The following is a 22,901-nucleotide window of genomic DNA, read 5'->3' as shown; positions in this document are numbered from 1 at the left end:
CCGAATCACTTCGTTTGTAACGATATTTGTTGTTGAAAGTGTATTTGTTTTTCCATTTCGTTGGTAGTCGTGGATCTTGTATTTTGTATTAATGAATTAATTTGTTTAAAAGTGGAAATTTGACATTTTCACTACCCTTCTTTTATAAAAATAATACTTTTGGTCCTTCTATATAAAAGAATTCCATTTTTAGTTCCTTAAAACATTTTCCTGACACTTTTGTATTATAAACTTGTTGAAAAGATAGTTCTAACCCAAATTTTATTTTATTGGCAGCTTCAGCACTTTTCAGAATGGTGTTTCTCGGTTAGAACCCCATTTTTCTCAACTTTTACAGTTTTGGCCCAAAATCTAAAAACTTTGCATTTTTGGTCCTTTTTAACAGTGAAAAGCATTTTTCACCCTTAAAATATTTTGTTATGCTATTTACCCCCTGTTTTACAGAAAGTTTCATTTCAGCCCCTTAAATTTATCATTTTTCGCATTTTGAGGCTTATTGGGCCGAAAAGCCCAAAATTAGCCCATTAAGCTAAAAATTTACATTTTAAGTTCCTTGAAAATTCTATTATTCAGAAAAATGATTATAGAAACTGTTTTGACCCTTTTTGACCCTCAAGAAACCGTGACTTGTCGATTTGTATCCCAAGTTTTGTATTTTTGACAATTTAAGCCCTAAAATGGGTTTTATGTTAGAATATGTTCATCATCACCTTATAAGCTATCATTCTTGACTTGTTTGGTGTAAAGTAGCTTAGATTATGTTTGTTTCCTTTCTTATGTCATAGATCTCGGGTTTACACCCCTTTTGTTAATATATTCATCACAAAAACACATGAAATCACACACATACATGCATAAAATCACACATAGCATACACATACACATATATCTACACATTTTCTTGTATTCTCCCCCATAAAACTCATGAAAACCGAAAAGAACGGGTTATGAAGCTCACCTTGAGTTGTGGTTTCGGTTTTGATGAAGATTGGAAGAAGTTTGGTGCTATTTTCGGCCCTAGCAAGTTTCTTGGGTGGATCTCGAACTTAGTGTGTTCTAAGATGAAAGATCATGAATTTGAATGGATTAAGACATGATTTTTGATGAAAAGAAGTGAGTTAAAGCATGGAACAAACATCAACTTTCCTTGGATGATGATTTTTGTTGAAGAATCTCTTTGAAAGTCTCTTAGATCTCGAAAATTTGGAGAGTGGAGAGAGTTTCCTTGAGAGAATTTTGAGTAAAGTGTGTGTGTGTGTGTTTGTTTAGGTTCGGCCGAGAGGAAGAAAGAGAGGAGAGAAGAGAGAGTGAGTGATGAGATAGGTGCATGGTAGCATGAGACTTTGCATGGAAAACCTCCATGTAAAAATGAGGTGGCACCCACACAAGTCAACTTTTCCTCTAGGTGGGCTTGGGCCGATAATGGAGAGGGAAGAAAAGAAAATTTGGGCCTTGAATGCTTAAGTCCATTTTATGGTTAAGTTAGGTGATTTTTGGCCCAATAAAAATCAAGGAATGATTTTTATGACCTATTAGGGCTAATATAAATTTGTTTTGGTCCAATAAGGCCCATTAAAGTTAATCTAGTTTATTTTGGGTTCATAAGGCCCAAAAATGTTAAGCTTCATGTATATGGGTCCAATTAGGGCCCATTTGAGAGTTCTAGGTTCAAGATAGTTAAATTGTAAGCTCATTGGTCCATTAGGTCCAATAAGGAAGTCCTACTTCAAAGTGAACTCAAATTGGAATTTCAAATGTTTCCAATTCTTTGTTGACCATTTGTAGGGCTAGAATGAAGTATTTGATGAAGTTTTTTTGTTATAAAATAAGCATCATGCATGCTTTCACATTGTTTGTTCACATTTGTTATCATTGTTCCATGTTTACAAGGCATCGAATTTCCTAGTTGTGACAGTCTAACACCTTGAATTTAGTATTTGTGATTTTATTTGCTGAAATCATGAGCTAAACACTCATGACTTTCGTTTAGATTAGGATGAATTGAATATTGTTAGTTGTTTTTATGGTTTAAATTTCTTTATTTTCTTATTTATTGATTTAGCTTATTAAAGAACCTCAAGTGCTTTTGATAACTGCTTCCCTCTAGTTATAGCTGAATTTGATTAAGTTAGTATGACTATCTCTCTTAATTAGATTTGAATCTTATAATCTTGTGAATTGCAAAATTATAGGACTAGAGTTTTGAATAAAACCTAGGGTTAAGTAGAAAAGTGGGTAAAAGAGTATAGGAGCTAATATATGGCGAAAAATCATATATGAAATTAAATCAACAAACTAAGTTGGTCGATTAATTATAAGTCTTGTCAACTCGAACTGAACACTAGTAAGCTAGTAAGTTTGTCCGCCTGATCACCGAATAAATAAGCTAGTTTGCTAAAGGATTAAATTAGTGAATAGTACTTTAGTCATCTTAGGAATCGGTAACTAAAGAAACTAAATCCATTGCACATCCATAAATCAACTACAATAACAACGAATCCGAAACTAAACGAAAGTCTCTTTCTCACCTTGGTACATTCATACTTGTGTACTTGCTTAGTTTTAGTGTTAGTTTGATTAAGTGAATTTTGAGTAAGTTATTAATAAAGTATCTAGTCTTTCAAAACTAGGAAAACATATACCTTTTCTCATTTGATTAATAGTTAGTTAAATAGTAAAATAAAGTAATTTAAACACCGTTCCTTGTGTTCGACACTCATTCATACCATTGCTATACTATTGTACGATTAGGTACACTGCCTAGTGTGTTTAATAGTCTAGCGAAGGGAATAAATTTTATAAATTAACTTGGATAAAATATAAGCACATTAAACACATCAAGTTTTTGGTGCCGTTGCCAGGGAACGGTTCAGTTCTAGTTACTTTATATTGCTATTTTTAGGAATATTTTCTGTTAGAATTTAGTTTTTAATTTATTTTTAGGATTTTCGTATTCTAGATTCACCACGTCGCGGTATTTTCTACCACGTCGTGGTATCGCTATAGTAGAAATTTAATTTTTCATTTTTGTTCTTTTACGTGTTTCCTTGGTTTAATTGCAGTACGTTTATGACCAGAGGAGGAGGCACACCTTTAATTTCACCACTTGAAGACCCAGAAGCAACTTTAAGGAAAAGCAAAGGCAAAACCGTATGCGAAACCGCAACATCGAAAAATTCGCCATTGAAGAACCTCAAATTTGTTTTTTAACAAGAAGAAGGGCAAGAAAGTAGGAGAATCTAGGATCTCTTCATTGACGGACGAAGACCCAAAGAAGGAGGATACCGAGTGCGATACCGAAAAGGAAGAAAGCGAATTTGAAGAAGGAAGCGACGTAGAAAACGAACTCACTAATACCATGGCGAACATCAATGAAATGTCAATGGGAGAATGGAAGAAACGGATGCGTGACGATACCGACCCAAGACTCGTGCAACCCGCGATTCCAGCAACTGCAAACTTTGAACTGAAAGGTCATATACTATCACAACTCCGGGACATACCATCTTATGGGAAGGATAACGAAGACGCGTACAAGCATCTTGACGAGGTCAACGATATAGCAGACTACTTAAACACACCTAATGTTCCTCGCTATACTGTTCTACTTCGCATGCTACCTGTCACTTTCAAAGGAGCCGTGAAAGAATGGCTAAAGTCACTCCCTCCAGGATCTATCACCACATGGGCTAAGATGCGCAAGGATTTCATTGATCAATTTTGCCCTCCATCAAAAATATCAAAATTGAAGAAGGCCATTGCAAACTTTGAGCAACAACCAGGTGAGTCCCTTTATGAGGCATGGGAGAGATATAAAAGTTTATTGAGGAATTGCCCTCATAATGATCTAAATAGTCAACAAGAAGTCTCCATATTCTATGATGGAGTGAATGTGACAACCAAGCATCTCCTTGATTCTCAAGGACCACTCACAAAGAAGGCATCCGCAACAGTAAAAGAGCTCATTGAAGAATTCTCTAAGCACACTAGAGAATACCATAAACCAAGGAAGGATGTGACTAGAGGATTGGCTAATGCAGCTTCAGAGGACATGTCTGTAGTTCTAGCAATGTTGCACAACATGGATAGGAGAATGACTAAGATGGATAAAACAATCCATGCTATTCGAGTTGGTGTGAAAACTGTAATGGGCCTCATTTGACTGAAGATTGTGATTTAGATGATAATGGAAACCGGAAGGTTCAAGCTTTTCACTCGAGTGGTGATCGTTTTGATGAAGATTGGAGAAAGCCCAAGAAAAAGTGGTTGCCTTACGATGAGTATAAAAGGGCAAAAGAAGAGAAGTATGAACAAAAGGAAGAGGCCTATACCAAAGAGAAGAACACCCGGAGGAAAAGAAATCTGATTTGGAGACTATGCTTACTCGATTTGTAGCCGCTTCAGAAAAAAAGGCATGAAGGAACTAAAGCAGCAATTAAAGAACATCAAGAGTTAATGAAAGGACAAAAAATGATGATGAAAGAACAACAAGAGATGATGAGAAATACTCAAGCTCTCGTACGGAATCAACAAGCATCAATCCTTACGATAGAAAAACAACTCGGGCAACTAGCAAGCAAACTGAATGAAAGATCGTCGTGTGGACTTTCAGGAAATACCGAACAGAACCCGAGAGGAGCCACATTCAAACCATCACCACAAGAAGCGGGAAAATAATTACTCATTTAGCTCCTATTGACAGAAACAAACCAGAAGCGGAGTTGGAAATTCAAGAGGAAAGTAAAGAACACGAGTCTGGGCATTCACCACGACTTGGCAAGAAGCTGAAAAGAAAGCTCCTGAACCTATAAAGCCATATCGTCCACCACTACCTTTTCCCAGTAGGGCTATTCAAGAGAAGCAGGCTGAAGATTACTAGAGGTTTCTAGAACACATGAAATCTCTCCAAATCAACATTCCTTTCCTTGAAGCTTTAGTTGAAATGCCAAAATATGCCAAGTTTCTCAAGGACTTGTTAACAAACCGTAAGAAGATTGAGGGGTTATCAAAGGTAGTATTGAATGAAACTTGTTCTGCTGCAATGCTAAACATGCTACCAAAGAAGATGGGAGATCCAGGAAGCATAACCTTGCCATGCCAATTCGGGAATCTAGCAACAAGTCATGCTCTAGCTGACTCGGGAGCAAGTGTCAACTTAATGCCCTATTTGTTCTTCAAGAAGCTCGACCTTCCCGAACCAAGACTGGTCCGCATGGTTATCCATTTAGCCAATAAAACTATGACGTTTCCAAGGGGTATTTGTGAAGATTTGCTGGTGAAAGTAGATAAGTTCATTTTTCCTGCGGATTTTATTGTGTTGGATATGGATGAAGACGAGCAAGTCCCAATCATACTTGGAAGGCCATTTTTGAGAACCGTCCAAGCTTTAGTTGATATAAGGGAGTCCTAGCTTACTCTACGAGTTGGAGAAGAAGCGTTTACTTTTTGAGTTAATCGGGCAATCAAACATTCAAGGATGAGTGACGATATGTTGTATTCGGTTGATGTGTTGGATGAAGTACTTGAAAAAGAGCTAGCTGGATGGAAAGAAAAAGAAACTGAGGGATTTATGGTGCTTGAGGAAGGAAATTTTGATCCCGAACTCGACCTACAAGAGTTGGAGAAGCTATTGGAAGAAGGTGAGTATAAGGAAGCAATGAAAGAGAAAGAAGAGGCAACACGACGTGGTGAGGATAACACGACGTGGTAAAGTTTTTTTCGCGATATGGGATTAAAAGTTGCGACACCATGACGTGGAAAAATGCCCACGTCATGGTAACTGACGAACAACCAAAAATTGAGCTCAAGGCCCTCCCCGAACACCTGGAGTATGCATTCTTGGAAGAAGAACAACAAAATCCAGTAATCATTTCCTCTGATCTAGCAAAACACGAGAAAGAAAGCCTAGTCAAAGTTCTAAAGAAAAGACAAAGTGCCATAGTGTAACATCCCAAAAATTCAAGAAAAAAAATTTCATTTTTAAAAACGTTATTATAAAACCAACAGTATAATAAAACATCCATAATATCATGTCATATCAAAACCAAAGTGTCAATAATCAAAACGTAGTATCATAAAACCATATCAGAGTCTAATCCCAAAGATCTTGTGTGCGGAAAACATGGTGTGATGCACTGCGATCGAGCCGACTCCTTTCCTTTGAAAATGAAGTACCTGAAACCAAAACTGAAAATCGTAAGCACGAAGCTTAGTGAGTTTCCCAGATCATACCACATACACAATCCACATATCACATATCTTGTCAGCTATAAAAGCTACACACATATCATATATCATGTTAGCTATAGAAGCTACACACATATCATATAACCTGTTAGCTATAAAAGCTACACACATATCATATAAGTCATGCATACATAAAACCTGTAATAGTGTCATGGGCTACCCCACATGGTCTTTACCTAGGACTGCCATGGGCTCCCCCACATGGTCTTACATCCAATGCCATGGGCTACCCCACATGGTCTTCACCTAGGACTGCCATGGGCTACCCCACATGGTCTTACATCCAATGTCATGGGCTACCCCACATGGTCTTCAACTAGGACTGCCATGGACTACCCCACATGGTCTTACATCCAATGCCACAGACTCCCCCGGGGTCTTCATGCAAAACACACAATCACATATCATATCAAAACACAAAATGGCTAACACATATATCATAATCATATAATGGGAAAGGCCTTGGTGCCATAGACCCATATGCATGGTGAGAAGACTCACCTGGCACTGCTGAAGTCCCACAGACCCAACCGCAACTGCTGGATGACAGGTTCCCTAACTGTCAACATCAAAATAACACCCAATTAATAATTGGGTTCCACTACATAACCATAAATACCTACTTTGGATAATTACTACATTACCCCAAGCTTGGCTTTATTCCAGCCCAAGGTCCAATCCATAGGCCCAAAAGTCAAACTAGGAATCAAAGCCCAACATATGGCCCAATTTTCCAAATTGGGCCCAGTCCTATACATGGTCTTATTCTAAGGCCCAACATCATATAATCATTAAGGCCCAAACTATGACCCAATTTTCCAAATGGGAAAATGACTTAGGAGGGTAACTACCTCTTATCTGTGTTCACATATTGACAACTTCTTCTTTTTTGTACATAATAAAGCATCTAACTTGTTTTAACTGTTTAAATTACACCAATATTAACGGCTAATACCTGTTTTAACCGGTAACTTAAAAGGAAAATGAACTAGGAGGGTAACTACCTCTTATCCGTGTTCACATATTGGCAAGTTTTTATTTTTTGTACATAAGAAAGCAACTAACTTGTTTTAACTGTGTAACATCCCAAAAATCATGACGAAAAATTTCATTTTTAACATGCTAACACATAAAGAAACATACTCTACTGTATCCCTGTCCTAAGAAACATACTCTGCTAATAATGAGATACGGAACATCGTCCGTACTCAGCTAGTGATGAGATACGGGACCTCGCCCACACTCACCTCTCTACCAGGCACATACAAGTATCACACAGACAACAAGTATAATCTAACACGAAAACATTCCTTGGGCACCCGCCCGACATCAAACCTTCGTCTGGAATAACATACTAGCATACAATGCCTAGGGCTAACCCTCGGGTCTTCCTACTCATAGACTACATGGGTTGGCATTGTGGCCTTAGACCCATTCACACAGTGAGGAGACTCACCTTGCACTACTGAAGCCCTGGATGGAACTAGCCGAGTACGGGCGAAGTTTCGTATCTCATTATTAGCAGAGTATGTTTCTTAGGACAGGGATATAGTAAAGTATGTTTCTTTATGTGTTAGCATGTTATATGATTGTATGTGTTTAGCGGGTGGGGCCCGGAGACAGGCAGGGCCTAAGAGAGACAAATCTGTATAACGAGTGGGGCTCGATGCCAGGCGGGGCCTGATGCCGGGCGAGGTCCGATGCCGAAGTATTAAATTAATGGTTTGACAATTATGGTTTTAGTATTAAATTAAAAATGAAATTTTTGGTCATGATTTTTGGGATGTTACACAGTTAAAACAAGTTAGTTTCTTTCTTGTGTACAAAAAATAAGAAGTTGCCAATATGTGAACACGGATAAGAGGTAGTTGCCCTCCTAAGTCATTTTCCCTTTGAGTTACCAGTTAAAACAGGTATTAACCGGTAATATTGGTGTAATTTAAACAGTTAAAACAAGTTAGTTGCTTTTTTATGTACAAAAAATAAGAAGTTGCCAATATGTGAACACGGATAAGAGGTAGTTACCCTCCTAAGTCATTTCCCCTTTCCAAATTGGGCCCAAACTATGACATCCCCATTTTCACGGCCAGAAAAGACTGATTTTGTTTATGCTTTATAAAAATCAGAGTGCCTCTTTTAATAAAAATGTTGCGAAATTTGTTCCCAGAAAAATACGATAAATACATTATCAAAACGTTTTCGAAGAAACATATTTTATTCATTTTAAAACGTTTGGGATGTCATCGTCAATACAGGAACATAAACATAAACGGAACTTACATTTATTTACACTAGTGATCTACATCTCTTTATTCTCTCAGTGTAATGTCACTTCATATCGACACCTGTGATATAAATAAACTGAGTGGGTCAGGTTGGGAAACCTGGTGAGTACATAGGGTTTTCAACCCACAATAATATAATTATTATGTTTAAACAATCAAACAATCAACCTAATTACCCATCCCTATTATCTTCTTTACTCTTAATGATTTATCCTAAGAGTCATCTATCCTGCATTCGTTTATTCCGAAGTCCCTTACTTCCAGGGTTATAGGACTGACACTAAATCCATAGCTGCCAATGCTCGTTCGTAAAGCACTAATTCCATAGTTGCTATAGTTTATTCATCGGGTACTAAATCCATAGCTACCAGTATTTATCTAATAGGTACTAAGTCCATAGCTACCAATTCCTAACATGTACTAATTCCATAGCTACCCGTGTTTGTCCAATAGGCACTAAGTCCATAGCTGCCGAGGTTATTTATTAGGCACCAAGTCTATAGCTGCCTATGTTTACTCACATCATCTTTTATCTCTCATCATTCATCTACCCATGTCATACCCAACATATTCGTATATATAAAATACGTATACAGTTTAAATCATTTAAAACATGTATAAAACGTTCATCCAACATAGACAGAAAGTATTCAGATAATATGCACACATAGCACGTAGTTTATATAAAATACTTCATATCTATGTGTAAGATGAATGAGAATGTGCACTCACCTGAGTAGGTGGTGACTCAGCACTCGGACAGCACTTCGATACTCTTAAAACAATTTTCCTTCGACAAAACCTAGTATCAATACCACTAAGGTTTAGTCTAACGACAACCGCGACAAATTAATAGTCTGACTATTATTATTATTATATAAGCGCTAATAACACCCAATATAACTCATAATAATAGCCCAAATAATTATTTTAAGGACCTAATAACATTCCTATAATAAAAATTACGTAAGCGTAGCTCACTTACAGCGAATTTTATTGAAAACCGGAACTTAATTGGAGCAGCATTGCGAAACCGAAAGACTCCTTTTTCTCGGGACTCCGGGAGCCTCGGGGCTTCCCTCGGGAGCTAGGGGGTTTTTTCTAGGGTTTAGGGGTGGTTTGGGGTCTTAGAGAGAGAAACAAACTAGAGAGAGAAAGAGATTTGGTGTGAAAAATGAGTGAGAAGTTCGGACCCTTCACATGCCTTTTATAGGCGCCTGATCTCGGAATTACGCTGGGCGTACCGAGGGTACGCTGGGCCTACTCCTCAGATAAGGATGCCAGACGAAGCCAGCTGTCTCGCACTCATCTCGGAAGGATCAGACCGAAGTTACGTGGGGCGTAACTTCTTCGTACGCGGGGTGTAATAGCGTGGGTGATGCGTCAAGATCCGAAGCGAAGCCTTGGTCAGCAAGCAACGGCTGAGATTTGGCCACGTCATCTCAGTTCGCAATTTTTCCTTCTCGACTTCTAAAAATTATAACTTTCGCATACAGGCTCCGTTTTCGATGTTCTTTATATCTACGCGAAGGTGGGAACGTACTCTACAACTTTCTTTTAGACTCTGTCGGCTAATTTTGATCGATTTTAAATTTTATATTATTAACAGGTCAGGACAAGATTGGTCCATTAAATCTTCATAACTTCTTCATCCGACGTCCGTTTTCGCCCATATTTTTCTCGTTACGCTACTCTTAACGAGATCTTCGATTCTCTTTTAGGTCGTGTTGGCTAAAAATCACTCGATCTAATTTTCTAATTTCGGGCTGTACATTGTTAACGAGATCTTCGGTTCCGTCACGAAACTTCAACGAGTCATAACTTCTTTGTTATAACTCGGATTTCGGCGTTCTTTATATGTATGGAAACCTTGTGACATATACTACAACTTGGTTCAAATTATTTATTCTAAATAATCTTTTGTCGAAAAGTCATTTTCAACCCCTATTGCCTCTAAATTGACTAGCCTGGATCTACGGGCGTTACAATTATCTCCCCCTTAGGATGATTACGTCCCGGAATCATCAACGAAACAGGGCTCACATGATGACTCCATTCGTTATCTATTCATCCTAAGTCATAACTTCGATGTTTCTTCGAATGAGTATCTAACTCTTAGACTCCTTGGCTACAGGCGGTGCTCGATCTTGCATCCGCTCTCTATCTCACGTTAGACTCCAAATTATGACCTTCAAGTCACAATGTCAATCCTCAATTGATACGAAATTAAGATAAGTTCTTTTATTACTACTATGGATTGATGTGTCATATTCTAATGACCTATCATCGTATGTTGCAACGCTTAGACTTAGGTCTCTTAGTGTCATATTTCGGAATGGAATATGCCTTCCTTCATGGTCTAATGTGATGTAATCACATTTTAACATGTAGCATTTCTAGCTACCAACTTCTTTTAACAACGAGCGCGATACTTCTATTGACCGCTTTGATTTCAATTGTTTGGTTAAAGTCGGACGCTACATCACACTTGGTTCTCTAAACCACGTAACCTACTCATCGTAGTCGGACTCAATGTGATATGACCACTAGGTTCGGGATAACAACAATCTTCCTAGTCATTACCGAAACAATGGTAACGACATACTTGAATAAAACAAAATCAATTACTAGCTTCTTGGTAACCTTGTGACTTTCCCTGATCCAAGTGTGAGTCGTGTGCTTTCGGTAGTATAGGCCTCTACTACCATTCACACCTACTCATACTCGTCCCAAGTATCGTCTCGTAGTTTTTCCAAGTCACCATACAAGAAAATCACATAACAATTTAACACACCAGATAACAAAACGAAGATTTTATTATTACTTGAAACTATTACATAGGTGTTCAAGTTCACCCTGGACTATGCCTCAAATGGGATACATCATACGATACTATGGCTACTGCATAACTTGATCTTCGGGTATAAAGTCCTCATCCTTGATTCCTCGCATGGTTTTCTGCTTCGTCGAGGATCATGTGAAATGCCCTTGGCCTTGGTGGCGTTTCTGGTCTTGCTGCTTTATTTTTCCTTGGGCAGTCTCTGGACATGTGCCCCTCGCCTCCACACCCATAGCATACTTTATCATTATGTGTGCAGTCCTTGGAATAGTGACCAGTCCTACCACACTTGTAACAAGTCACTTCTTCGTTGCACTTCCCACCATGCTTCTTCTTGCATTTATCACACCATCTCACTTCACCTCCATCTCCTCCTCCAAGCTTTGATAATTTGCTTTCCTTGGTTGACCTTGAAGATCCTTCAAACTTCCACTTCTCTTCTGCCTTATCTTTTTCTAGACCCTTTTCTCTTATCTGGGCCTCTACGTTCTTAGCTGCCCTAACAGATGTTTTCAAGGTAGTTGCTATTTTGACCATTGGGCCAAAGTCAGTGGGCAGTCCGTTAGCAAACCTATCAATCTTGGAGAGTTCAGTAGGCACCAAGTAGGGGAATAGCTTCATCCTTTCGGTGAATGCGGTGGCATACTCATCAATGCTCATCTTCCCTTTCTTCAGGTTCTGAAACTCGTTGTTTAGGTCTATCAGTTCTATCTCCGAGCAGTACTGCATTTTCAATTGTTCCAAGAACTCTTCCCATGACATCCTTAAGGCTTCTCCTCGTGGCATCGTATCTGTCAATAGCTTCCACCAGCTCAAGACTCCAGTTTTTAGTTGTCTTACGGCGAAGACGGTCTTTTGTTTCTCGCTACAGTCGCAACTCTCAAACACCATTTCCATCTCGGAGATCCAATCCATAATCTCCATAGGCTTTGGGCTTCCTGAGAGACTTGGTGGTTTCACACCCAAGAAATTCTTGTACATTCGCCCGTCCTTGTAGTTTCTCCTCTCCGGGCCATCCCTTCGTTCACCTTGATTCTCCACTTGACTCACTTGGCGGCTGTAGTTCCCTTCCTCCGATTGCCCGAGAATCAGTTCGGGTTGCTCAATGGGCATAGTAGGTTCGTCCCTATTCAACATCTGCCTCATTTCTTTCCGTTGTTCAGCTAACATAGCCCGAATCATGGCTTGAACTCCAGCCATGGTGATTGGCTCAGGTGCAACATCTTCTACAACAGGTATTTGTTGAACCACTGGGGGTTGGTTCCTATTCTCATTAGCAATCACGTTTCCGCTACGGGTCCTTGCCATCTTGATCTATACACCGAATAAGGTGAATCTAGATCTTTATTTAGGATTGACGTTTAAATCATCCTTATCACTCCGAAACGTTTACATGCTAGTTCTAATATCGTATTCGTACATTTAGAATCCTAAACACATAAGGTTTCCAGATCCGGTCGGCAACAGACCATAGATCCGAATAAATAACAGCATATAAGGCATAAAGCATTTAGCACATAAAAGCATTTTAGGCATAATTCCTAAAATAAGCTAGTGCTCACACCTCACAATCATCGCTTAGCATTCTAAGTTTAAGTCTAGAAATAAATCCATATTCCTAGTTCGCTTAAACTAATGCTCTGATACCAGCTATGACATCCCCATTTTCACGGCCAGAAAAGACTGATTTTGTTTATGCTTTATAAAAATCAGAGTGCCTCTTTTTATAAAAATGTTGCGGAATTTGTTCCCAGAAAAATAAGACAAATACATTATCAAAACATTTTCGAAGAAACGTATTTTATTCATTTTAAAACGTTTGGGATGTCATTGTCATTACAGGAACATAAGCATAAACGGAACTTACATTTATTTACACTAGTGATCTACATCTCTTTAATCTCTCAGTGTAATGTCACTTCATATCGACACCTGTGATATAAATAAACTGAGTGGGTCAGTTTGGGAAACCTGGTGAGTACATAGGGTTTTCAACCCACAATAATAAAATTATTATGTTTAAACAATCAAACAATCAACCCAATTACCCATCCCCATTATCTTCTTTACTCTTACGGATTTATCCTAATAGTCATCTATCCTGCATTCGTTTATTCCGAAGTCCCTTACTTCCACGGTTATAGGACTGACACTAAATCCATAGCTGCCAATGCTCGTTCGTAAAGCACTAATTCCATAGTTGCTATAGTTTATTCATCGGGTACTAAATCCATAGCTACCAGTGTTTATCTAATAGGTACTAAGTCCATAGCTACCAATTCCTAACAGGTACTAATTCCATAGCTACCCGTGTTTCTCCAATAGGCACTAAGTCTATAGTTGTCGAGGTTATTTATTAGGCACCAAGTCTGTAGCTGCCTATGTTTACTCACATCATCTTTTATCTCTCATCATTCATCTACCCATGTCATACCCAACATATTCGTATATATAAAATACATATATACTGTTTAAATCATTGAAAACATGTATAAAACGTTCATCCAGCATAGACAACAAGTATTCAGATAATATGCACACATAGCACGTAGTTTATATAAAATACTTCATATCTATGTGTAAGATGAAAGGGACTATGCACTCACCTGTGTAGGTGGTGACTCAGCACTCGGACAGCGCTTCGATACTCTTGAAACAATTTTCCTTCGATATAACCTGGTATCAATACCACTAGGGTTTAGTCTAACGATAACCGTGACCAAATAATAGTCTGACTATTATTATTATTATATAAGCGTTAATAACACCGAATATAACTCATAATAATAGCCCAAATAATTATTTTAAGGACCTAATAACATTCCTATAAGTATTTGAAAGCTATATTAAAAATTGCGTAAGTGTAGCTCACTTACAGCAAATTTTATTGAAAACCGGAACTTAATTGGAGCAGCGTTTCGAACCGAAAGACTCCTTTTTCTTGGGACTCCGGGAGCCTAGGGGCTTCCCTCGGGAGCCAGGGGATTTTTCTAGGGCTTAGGGGTGGTTTGGGGTCTTAGAGAGAGAAAGAAACTAGAGAGAGAAAGATATTTGGTGTGAAAAATGAGTGAGAAGTTCGGACCCTTCACATGCCTTTTATAGGCGCCTGATCTCAGAATTACACTGGGTGTACCGAGGGTACGCTGGGCGTACTCCTCGGATAAGGATGCCAGCCGAAGCCAGCTGTCTCGCACTCATCTCGGAAGGATCATACCAAAGTTACACGGGGCGTAACTTCTTCGTACATGGGGCGTAATAGCAAGGGTGACGCGTCAAGATCCGAAGCGAAGCCTTGGTCAGCAAGCAACGACTGAGATTTGGCCACGTCATCTCAGTTCGCAATTTTTTCTTCTCAACTTCTAAAAATCTTAACTTTCGCATACGAGCTCTGTTTTCGACGTTCTTTATATCCACATGAAGGTGGGAACGTAGTCTATAACTTTCGTTTAGACTCCGTCGGCTAATTTTGACTCGATTTTAAATTTTATATTATTAACAGGCCAGGACAGGATTGGTCCGTTAAATCTTCATAACTTCTTCATCCGACGTCCGTTTTTGCCCATATTTTTCTTATTATGCTACTCTTAACGAGATCTTCGACACTTGTTTAGGTCGTGTTGGCTAAAAATCACTCGATCTAGTATTCGAATTTCAGGTTGTACACTGCTAATCCGAAACTTCAAAAAATCATAACTTCTTCATACGAAGTTAGATTTGGGCGTTCTTTTTATCGATGTTCTTATTTTAACTTATTCTACGACTTTCGTTTAGATCACTAAGGCTATATCTCGCTCTATCGTAAATTCACTATTTACGCTTCCCGGTGTCGTGCCGGTTCCGTCGCGAAACTTCGACGGGTCATAACTTCTTCGTTATAACTCGGATTTCGGCGTTCTTTATATGTATGGAAACCTTGTGACATATAATACAACTTGGTTCAAATTAATTATTCTAAATAATCTTTTGTCGAAAAGTCGTTTTCGACCCCTATTGCCTCTAAATTGACTAGCCCGGATCTACGGGCGTTACACAAACCCCTTACATGGGCCTTACCCTAGGCCCATTAGATTATTCTTTTCTAATTGCTTGATCTTGTATGGACCATTTAGAAACCCAATCATCAAGGCCCAATAAAAGAGCCTAAAAATAAACCCAAGTGAAATTAGGGTTTCTCATAAAATGACGGTGAGGATTAAGTTTCCTACTTAACCCATGAAGGGTTTCATCCACTAAGGACTTAATCCATTAAGTCCAATATTGCTTAGATTAATCTTTGCCAATGATTATTATTTAATATCTCAAGTTATTAAATAATCCTCGTGTGCCCCGATTAATTTCCTAAAATTAGGGTTTTTATGGCATTAGGGTTTTTACAAACCCTAATTAGGGTATCCAACCCAAATACTAGCCAATTTATTAACTTGTTGGGCTTTTTGATCAATTAGGGCTTTATTGGGCCTATTAAGCCCACTAAAATATTATTAAGTCCATTAGGGTTTTATTGGGTCAATTAAGGTCCATTAAGCTTCATTGGGCCCATTCGGGCTTACAAGGCCCACTAGGGTTTCAAGCACCCCAAACGAATCGATCACAACGAGACAAAACACACCGCCACCCGACACGACTGTCGCTAGCGGCAAGGGGCGGCAGCCACCACCCTAAGGTGGTGGTTTTCAAGTTCTTTTCATTATTCCATTTTTATTTTGTTACAATTACAATGAAAATACCAAAGTAACACACCCACTAACTAAGCTAAACATACACACACATAACCACCTTGGTTGTCGGCAATGGTGAGTGGCGGTAGCCACCATATTATGGTGGTGGTGATGCAATTTCCGAGAGCTTCAGCTATACACACACACTCACCACTGAAACACACACATTTTCACTTCTTTGCTCAGGAAAGGAAGCTAGCCACCCATTGACAGCGACAGTGGTGGTGGTGACACGAGGAGGCGGCATAAATGGTTGATAGCGGTGTTGACGGCAATAACCACCATAGTCGGCTGCCATGGTGGTTCTTCACGACATTACTCGACAGAAGGCTTGCTCATGCGAACACAAAAGCCCCCTTGGGGTGGTAAACGATAACCGAAGCAAAAAGGGGAGTACACCGGCGACGGTCTCGATGGTTTTATGGCTCCAACACGGTGTCAGTGGCCTGATACACAACAAGAGAATGACTGAGGAAGGGGCGGCGACGCGAGCGACGGTGTAGCAATGGGCAAGCAGCGGCAACGGCGACACAACACTCTCCGTCGGCAGTGAGACAACAACGACGGCCTCACGGCTTCACCAGTGGTCTTCATTATCACCGACAGCAGGGTCTCGACGGTGGAGGAAGCGGCAACTGAGGATGAGGGTGGAGGAGATGTCGGCTGGAGGATGAAAGGGAGTGGGTGTCGGTTGTTACATAAGTTGCTTAGGGTTAGGGTTTCATATTCAATATATACCCAATGGACACAAACATATTACCATAATGGCAAGATAGGTCCCTCCAGCTCTCATTTATTTCAAAGTAGATCCAGATTTTACCTTTTAGACCCCGACTCCTAACATTCTTCTCAGAATAAGCCCAATAGTTACTTAACAGCCCCTATCTTCTAAAATCTTTACTAAACTAATACATAATTTACAAAACCACCCCTTTCTTGACGAATTATCTTCAATTAAGGTCCATAATTCACCCTTTAGCCCTCAACTTCTAAATTTATGACAATTATCCCCTCGAGACCATCCTTTGATATATAATTATTTATTTTTTGGCTACTATTCGTTCATTAATTAATTTATTTATTAAAAAAATAAACGGGGTGTTACACATAGCATGGAAGATCACTGACATCAAGGGAATTAGTCCAGCCTATTGTTCTTATAAGATCAATCTAGAAGAAGGAGCTAAACCCAGAATGCAACGTCAAAGAAGACTTAACCCAAATATGCAAGAAATAGTTAAAAAGAGGTGGTTAAACTATTAGATGTTGGGATCATTTTTTCAATATCTGATAGCACATGGGTGAGTCCAGTACATGTTGTGCCAAAGAAAGGAGGAATTAATGATACTAGTGACCAATAAAGCTAACGAGCTTATCCCAACAAGAACGGTGATCGAGTGGCACGTTTGTATTGACTATTGAAAACTTAATGATGCTACATGCAAGGATCATTTCCCGCTTCCATTCATCAATCAAATGCTCGAAAGGTTATCCGCTCATCTTTATTATTGTTTCCTTGATGGCTTCTCGGGGTACTTTCAAATCCCAATAGACCCACAAGATCAAGAGAAGACCACTTTTACATGTCCAAGTGGAACATTCACATATAGACGCATGCCTTTTGGGTTATGCAATGCACCAGCTACTTTCCAAAGGTGTATGATGGCTATCTTTCATGACATGATCAAGAAATTTATGGAGGTTTTTATGGATGACTTCTCGGTTTTTGGATCATCTTTTGAAGATTGTTTGTCCAATTTGGATCTAATGCTAGCAAGATGTGAGAAGACCAATCTTGTTCTTAATTCAGAGAAGTGTCATTTCATGGTGAAAGGAAGGAATTGTGCTAGGACACAAGGTCTCAAGGATGGGGATTGAGCTAGATCGAGCAAAAGTTGACACTATAGCAAAATTACCACCTTCAACTAATGTAAAAGGAGTGAGAAGCTTTCTAGGGCATGCAGGATTTTACTGGCGTTTTCTTAAAGACTTTTCGAAGATCACAAGGCCCTTGACTCAAATTCTTTTGAAGGATGCCCCATTTAACTTTTCTAAAGAATGTCTTGATGCATTCCACTTATTGAAGGAAAAGTTAACAACTACACCTATTATGATAGCCCCAAACTGGAGTCTTCCTTTTGAGCTTATGTGTTATGCTAGTGACTATGCGGTGGGAGTTGTTTTGGGTCAAAGAGTTGACAAGCATTTTTAGCTGATCTATTATGCAAGCAAGACCTTGAACCTAAAACAAGAGAACTACACTACTACCGAGAAGAAGCTACTAGCGGTGGTTTATGTTGGATTAATGTCTAAGTCCATAACTATAATTGGTAAGACTTGACCCGACCCGGCATGGTCCATTTGGGTTGCATACCATCATGCACTTGGATAGACTAAATGAGAGTTATAAGTTCTAGTATATTAATAATAAGAATAATGAGATTATTTAATTAGTATTGATCAAGAATTAATCTAGGATTAATTAAGTGATCAAAAGAAGACTAATTAAATATATGGGTTGATTGTGTAAATCATCCATACTTGTATAGTGGGCTAATGCTCCATGGATAATCAAGTTGGGCTAAAACCCATAGGATGGTCCATGGATGCTCCATGGTGTATTTGTACCCATGGATCATGGAAATGAAAGGCCATGTCAATTAGGGTTTACATGGTGTAACCCTAACTATATAAGCATCTTATTCTTGACCAAAATCGGCCACTAGTAGTATTCTAGAGAGGGCTAGCCGATTTCATGAGTTGTAGAATTCTCTCAAGCTATTCTAAGTGTTTTGATGATTGTGATTCCATTTGAGGTGTCACACTTGGGGCACTAGGCACTCAAGCTTCATGAAGACATTCTACACCAAAGAGGTATGTATTCTATCTTGCTATAGTTATTGTTTTGTATGCTAGATTAGGATAATACCTTGGAAGTTCTTATTTGCATGTATAATAGAGAAAACATAGATCCAAGGTATTTAGGGTTGCATGTACACTTAGGAGTGTTAGAATGCTCATAACCCAACAGTGGTATCAAATCCTAGGCTTGCTTTCTCTTATAGTTGATGCAAATTGCTGAAAAATGCTGAAAAACTCGATTTTCTGGCTTTCTGGGCACTGTACTCGCCGAGTCCACTGATGAACTCGCCGAGTACATGAGTAAAATCATCCTACTCGCCGAGTAGGTTGATGCCACTCGCCGAGTAGGAGCCCCAGACAGCATATATTCGAGGTTTTTGGCTAGAAATGGACTAGGAACATTACCCTAAGTTGTTTTTGAACTTATAAACTTGCTTTTGGTGTGGTAATGTTCATGCTAATCCATTTTCAAAGATAATTGTCAATAGATTCATGTTTTGTATTAGTTTAAGGTTTAGACTAATTACATGAAAAAGTTTGATTTGATTATCTTGTTCTTATGAGTTGCTTAGATTAATAGAAATGTTGAGTGAAATAGTTGTTTTTAATCCATTTTAATCTAAGAGTTGAGTATAAAATGTGTTTGTGTAACTTGTCCTCAAGTTACATGAAGAGTCACATTAAAGACTCATAAAACTCATAATAGTTGGCAATGGTTACAAAATGAAGAGTCTTGTGTCATTGAATAACTTTTTATGACTCCATAACTTGTCCTCAAGTCATGGAAGTTCAAGAGTCACTTCATTAAAAGAAAAAATATATAACCATAATTAAATCCATAAGTTATAAAATAAAGAAAAAGTTAGTTCTTTTATTAGTTTAAAGTTTTCCATAACTTGTCCTCAAGTCATGGAACTTGAAGAGTTTTTGGATTAAAACTACTTTAAACACATAAGTTATGGAATTAATTAGTTTTGAATAGTTTCAAAACTTGCCCTCAAGTTTTGGAATTTGAAAAGTTTTCAAGTATGAATACTTTAATTCCAAGTTAGCCCTTAGAATTTTAAAAGTTAAAATTCAACCCTTATACTTTATAATATTATAAGTTAATAATATATATATGTATAAGAGTAAAGTCAGTCTTATCGCTAGTACGCCTCATTCACGAAGCCGGTCTATAAGGTGGGTATAAGGTTGTTGCCTATAAAATGGCAACTTAATGGGTGTCCACTCTCACCCACCGCTTGCTTGACTGGTGGAGGGTCGTTAGCCGAACGGGTTTGACAGGACTAGAATTCTCCCTTCATTAAAAGTATTAATGATAATACTAAGTAACTAAACTCTTAATAATACCCAATCTTAGTTACTTAGGAAAATGTGAATAAGGTGCTAATCCATGAAATTACACTTTACACTTTGTCAAAGTCGTTAGTGGAGCGTGTGTGGTTAACCGGCACACTAACTTGGACTTAACAAGGTAGGTAAAGGGTGACTTAATATTTCTCATAGTATCGATGGAGCGTGTGTGGTTAACCGGCACATCGATTGAGGGGTAATTTATTAAGGGTACCAAGTGATTTGCATGGTTACTTCACACCTTGTTTTGTGATCCTCGGCATCCCAGTCACAAAACCTGAAGGGCACACTCGAGATTGAAACATGCCTTTGAAAAGTTCAATGAATCTCAAAGATCTAGGAGTTTCAAAACCAATTAAAACCTAATAATACATTTCGTTTATCTTGGTGGAAATTGGTGAATCGTCATTCACCTACCTTCAAATGTTTTATAGCTTGGATTACGGCATACCTCTTCTAAGTTATAAAATAGTTTGTTGGGTCCTAGCCTTAATATTTCATATTGGTGTCATATTAAGGACTTAAAATCAACTATCTTGAATATCTCCCAAAAGATGTCTGGTTTAGACACCTATGATCTTCCCAAATCTCTTGAAACAAGGTTTCCTAATGAAGATGATGTCCCATGGAAATCATACTTCATTCACCTCCTCCAATTATTCTCCCTAACCCACAAGTTCTTGAAAAGTTTAAGGTCACTCAAAGCCCTATTGGCAAGGCAAGGTCTAGGTGTGATCACATCTTGGAGATGTAGTCACATATTGACAAGCCGGGAGAGTTGGGTGTCAAAGTCTTGAGAAAGTTGGTGGTTCAACTACTTTCTAAGTCACATAGTGAGTTCTTTTGGAACACCTATGAAACAGACTATGACAAGACCCTTAATGATCTTATCTATTTGCTAAGATCAACTTTCTAAAACTTTATGGACATTGACAATAGTGACACAGAAAATCCAGAAAAGCATTCTCTTCCCAATGGAAAGGGATCGGCCATAGTCAACTCGGTTGACCAAGTGGTAAAGAGAAAGCTAAGTCTGTGATAGTCCCGTGTACCATTATCAAAGGGTCCATATGTTTATATTGCCAAAGGAAGGGGCATTGGTTACGAAGCTGCAAAATTTACCTAAGGATGTTAAAGTCAATAAGTTTGACTCTACTTCAGGTAAATTCCACTATCTAACTCTGTTAAGTTTCTATTCTGAGATTCTTGATACATGATGTGACTAGGTCACATGGTGATGGTTTTAAGAATCAAAGGAAAGTGAAGAAACTTAAAGAAAGAATATGTTGAATCTGATCGCGTAGATGGATTTCTATCGCGTAGCTTGAAGATCGGATTCTTGAGCTACTTCTTAGGAGTTATGAGATATTGCTTAAGGAATAGATAACAACAAGTTTTCATATGGATTGTAAGGATAAGTTTTTCCGCAAAGTTTTAAAAATAAAAGAAAATTTTTTGATCTTATTTATTTTAAAATATCCTTACAATGGCATTTGAGGGAAAATTGTTGCTTATATGATTCCATTAATAGCAAGAGTGGAAATATGAAATTGATTCTTTCATTTGTGGTAATGTCTAAATTACCAAATAAGGAAAGATTCTCATCACCCAAGTTTCAATTGGACCGGAACTTGGAATCATGCAAGTTGTATAGCATGATGAATGAGAACTTTCAAGTATTGGAAAATTAAGACTAATTACTTGCTCACATGGATGTGTGAGTTAAGTAAAGGACTAAGGGATCGAGTACACATTCTTGTGCACTGATTAAGTCCACCACAAAAGATTAATAAGACTATTCGTCATGATTTACTGAAGTTCAGTAAATATGATTATACTTACAAGCTTAAGTGTAACTCTGAGACATTGGATAAGGTTCCAATGTATGGCAGAGCGAATAAGAAGAATCAAATTAGGCAGAAGGATAAAAGTTTCTCAAATCTGAAAAGATGGGAGAGTACTTTAGTATCAGTTTTTGTGATCATCTTAATGATTAAGAAACCATAGCATAGTTAGTTCTCTAAGGAAAATCTTAGTGCATTCTTATGACTAAGAAAAGGGATCTTGAATTGTTGAAATGGTTAAATCAAGAAGATGAGTCATACTTCGTTCCAATACAAGTCTTAGAGTCATACTCCAAGATTGTATTTTGAGTGACATGTCTTAAAGAAGGTTTAAAACACTTGTCAAATGTAAGAGTAAAAGTTTTCTACTCTTGTACATTTGAAATTGGTAAGTTGTAATGTTTTGGATAAAACAAAGACCAACTAAGGCCAATTGTGTGAAGTGTTTGTCTTGGTTAGAATCTACACTATCTCTTGGATATTTGACAAGGGAGTCTTATATGTCAAAAGGACAGTGGGAGTCTTAAAGGTCTTGAAAGTCTTAAGAACTAATCAAGAATAAAACCTGAAGTTCTTATCTAGCACACGACTTGAGGTTTATAACCTATCGTGTTGACATATCTGTGCCCATTCCAGTTAAAGTTGGCTTTGCATATGAGTTCTTAGAGTTCTTAATTGGTTGCACAACAACTTGGAAGCAATGGCAGGCCCTTGAGCTGCCAAGTGGCAAGAAAGTAAGATTGAGTTCAGT

General features: G+C 38.3%; 2 protein-coding genes and 1 non-coding gene across 3 annotated transcripts; 2 read left to right on the top strand and 1 right to left on the bottom strand.

The window, feature by feature from the left end:
- The first annotated feature begins 3,358 nt into the window (after positions 1–3,358).
- Positions 3,359–4,677, top strand: LOC111915546 (uncharacterized). Its single transcript, XM_023911203.1, has 3 exons — positions 3,359–4,133; positions 4,181–4,290; positions 4,396–4,677. Exons 1-3 carry the CDS (start codon positions 3,359–3,361, stop codon positions 4,675–4,677), a joined length of 1,167 nt encoding a protein of 388 aa, XP_023766971.1.
- Positions 3,743–3,849, bottom strand: LOC111915557 (small nucleolar RNA R71). The gene has a single exon (XR_002858196.1). It is a non-coding gene; the product is annotated as a small nucleolar RNA R71 (small nucleolar RNA).
- A 217-nt stretch (positions 4,678–4,894) lies between the features above and the next one.
- Positions 4,895–5,410, top strand: LOC111915545 (uncharacterized). The gene has a single exon (XM_023911202.1). It carries the CDS (start codon positions 4,895–4,897, stop codon positions 5,408–5,410), a length of 516 nt encoding a protein of 171 aa, XP_023766970.1.
- The last annotated feature ends 17,491 nt before the right edge of the window (positions 5,411–22,901 follow it).

Source organism: Lactuca sativa, chromosome 8, assembly GCF_002870075.4.
Source record: "Lactuca sativa cultivar Salinas chromosome 8, Lsat_Salinas_v11, whole genome shotgun sequence".
Lineage (NCBI taxonomy): Eukaryota > Viridiplantae > Streptophyta > Magnoliopsida > Asterales > Asteraceae > Lactuca > Lactuca sativa.
The sequence above is the reverse complement of the archived record's forward strand: the minus strand, read 5'-3'. Positions and strand labels throughout refer to the sequence as shown.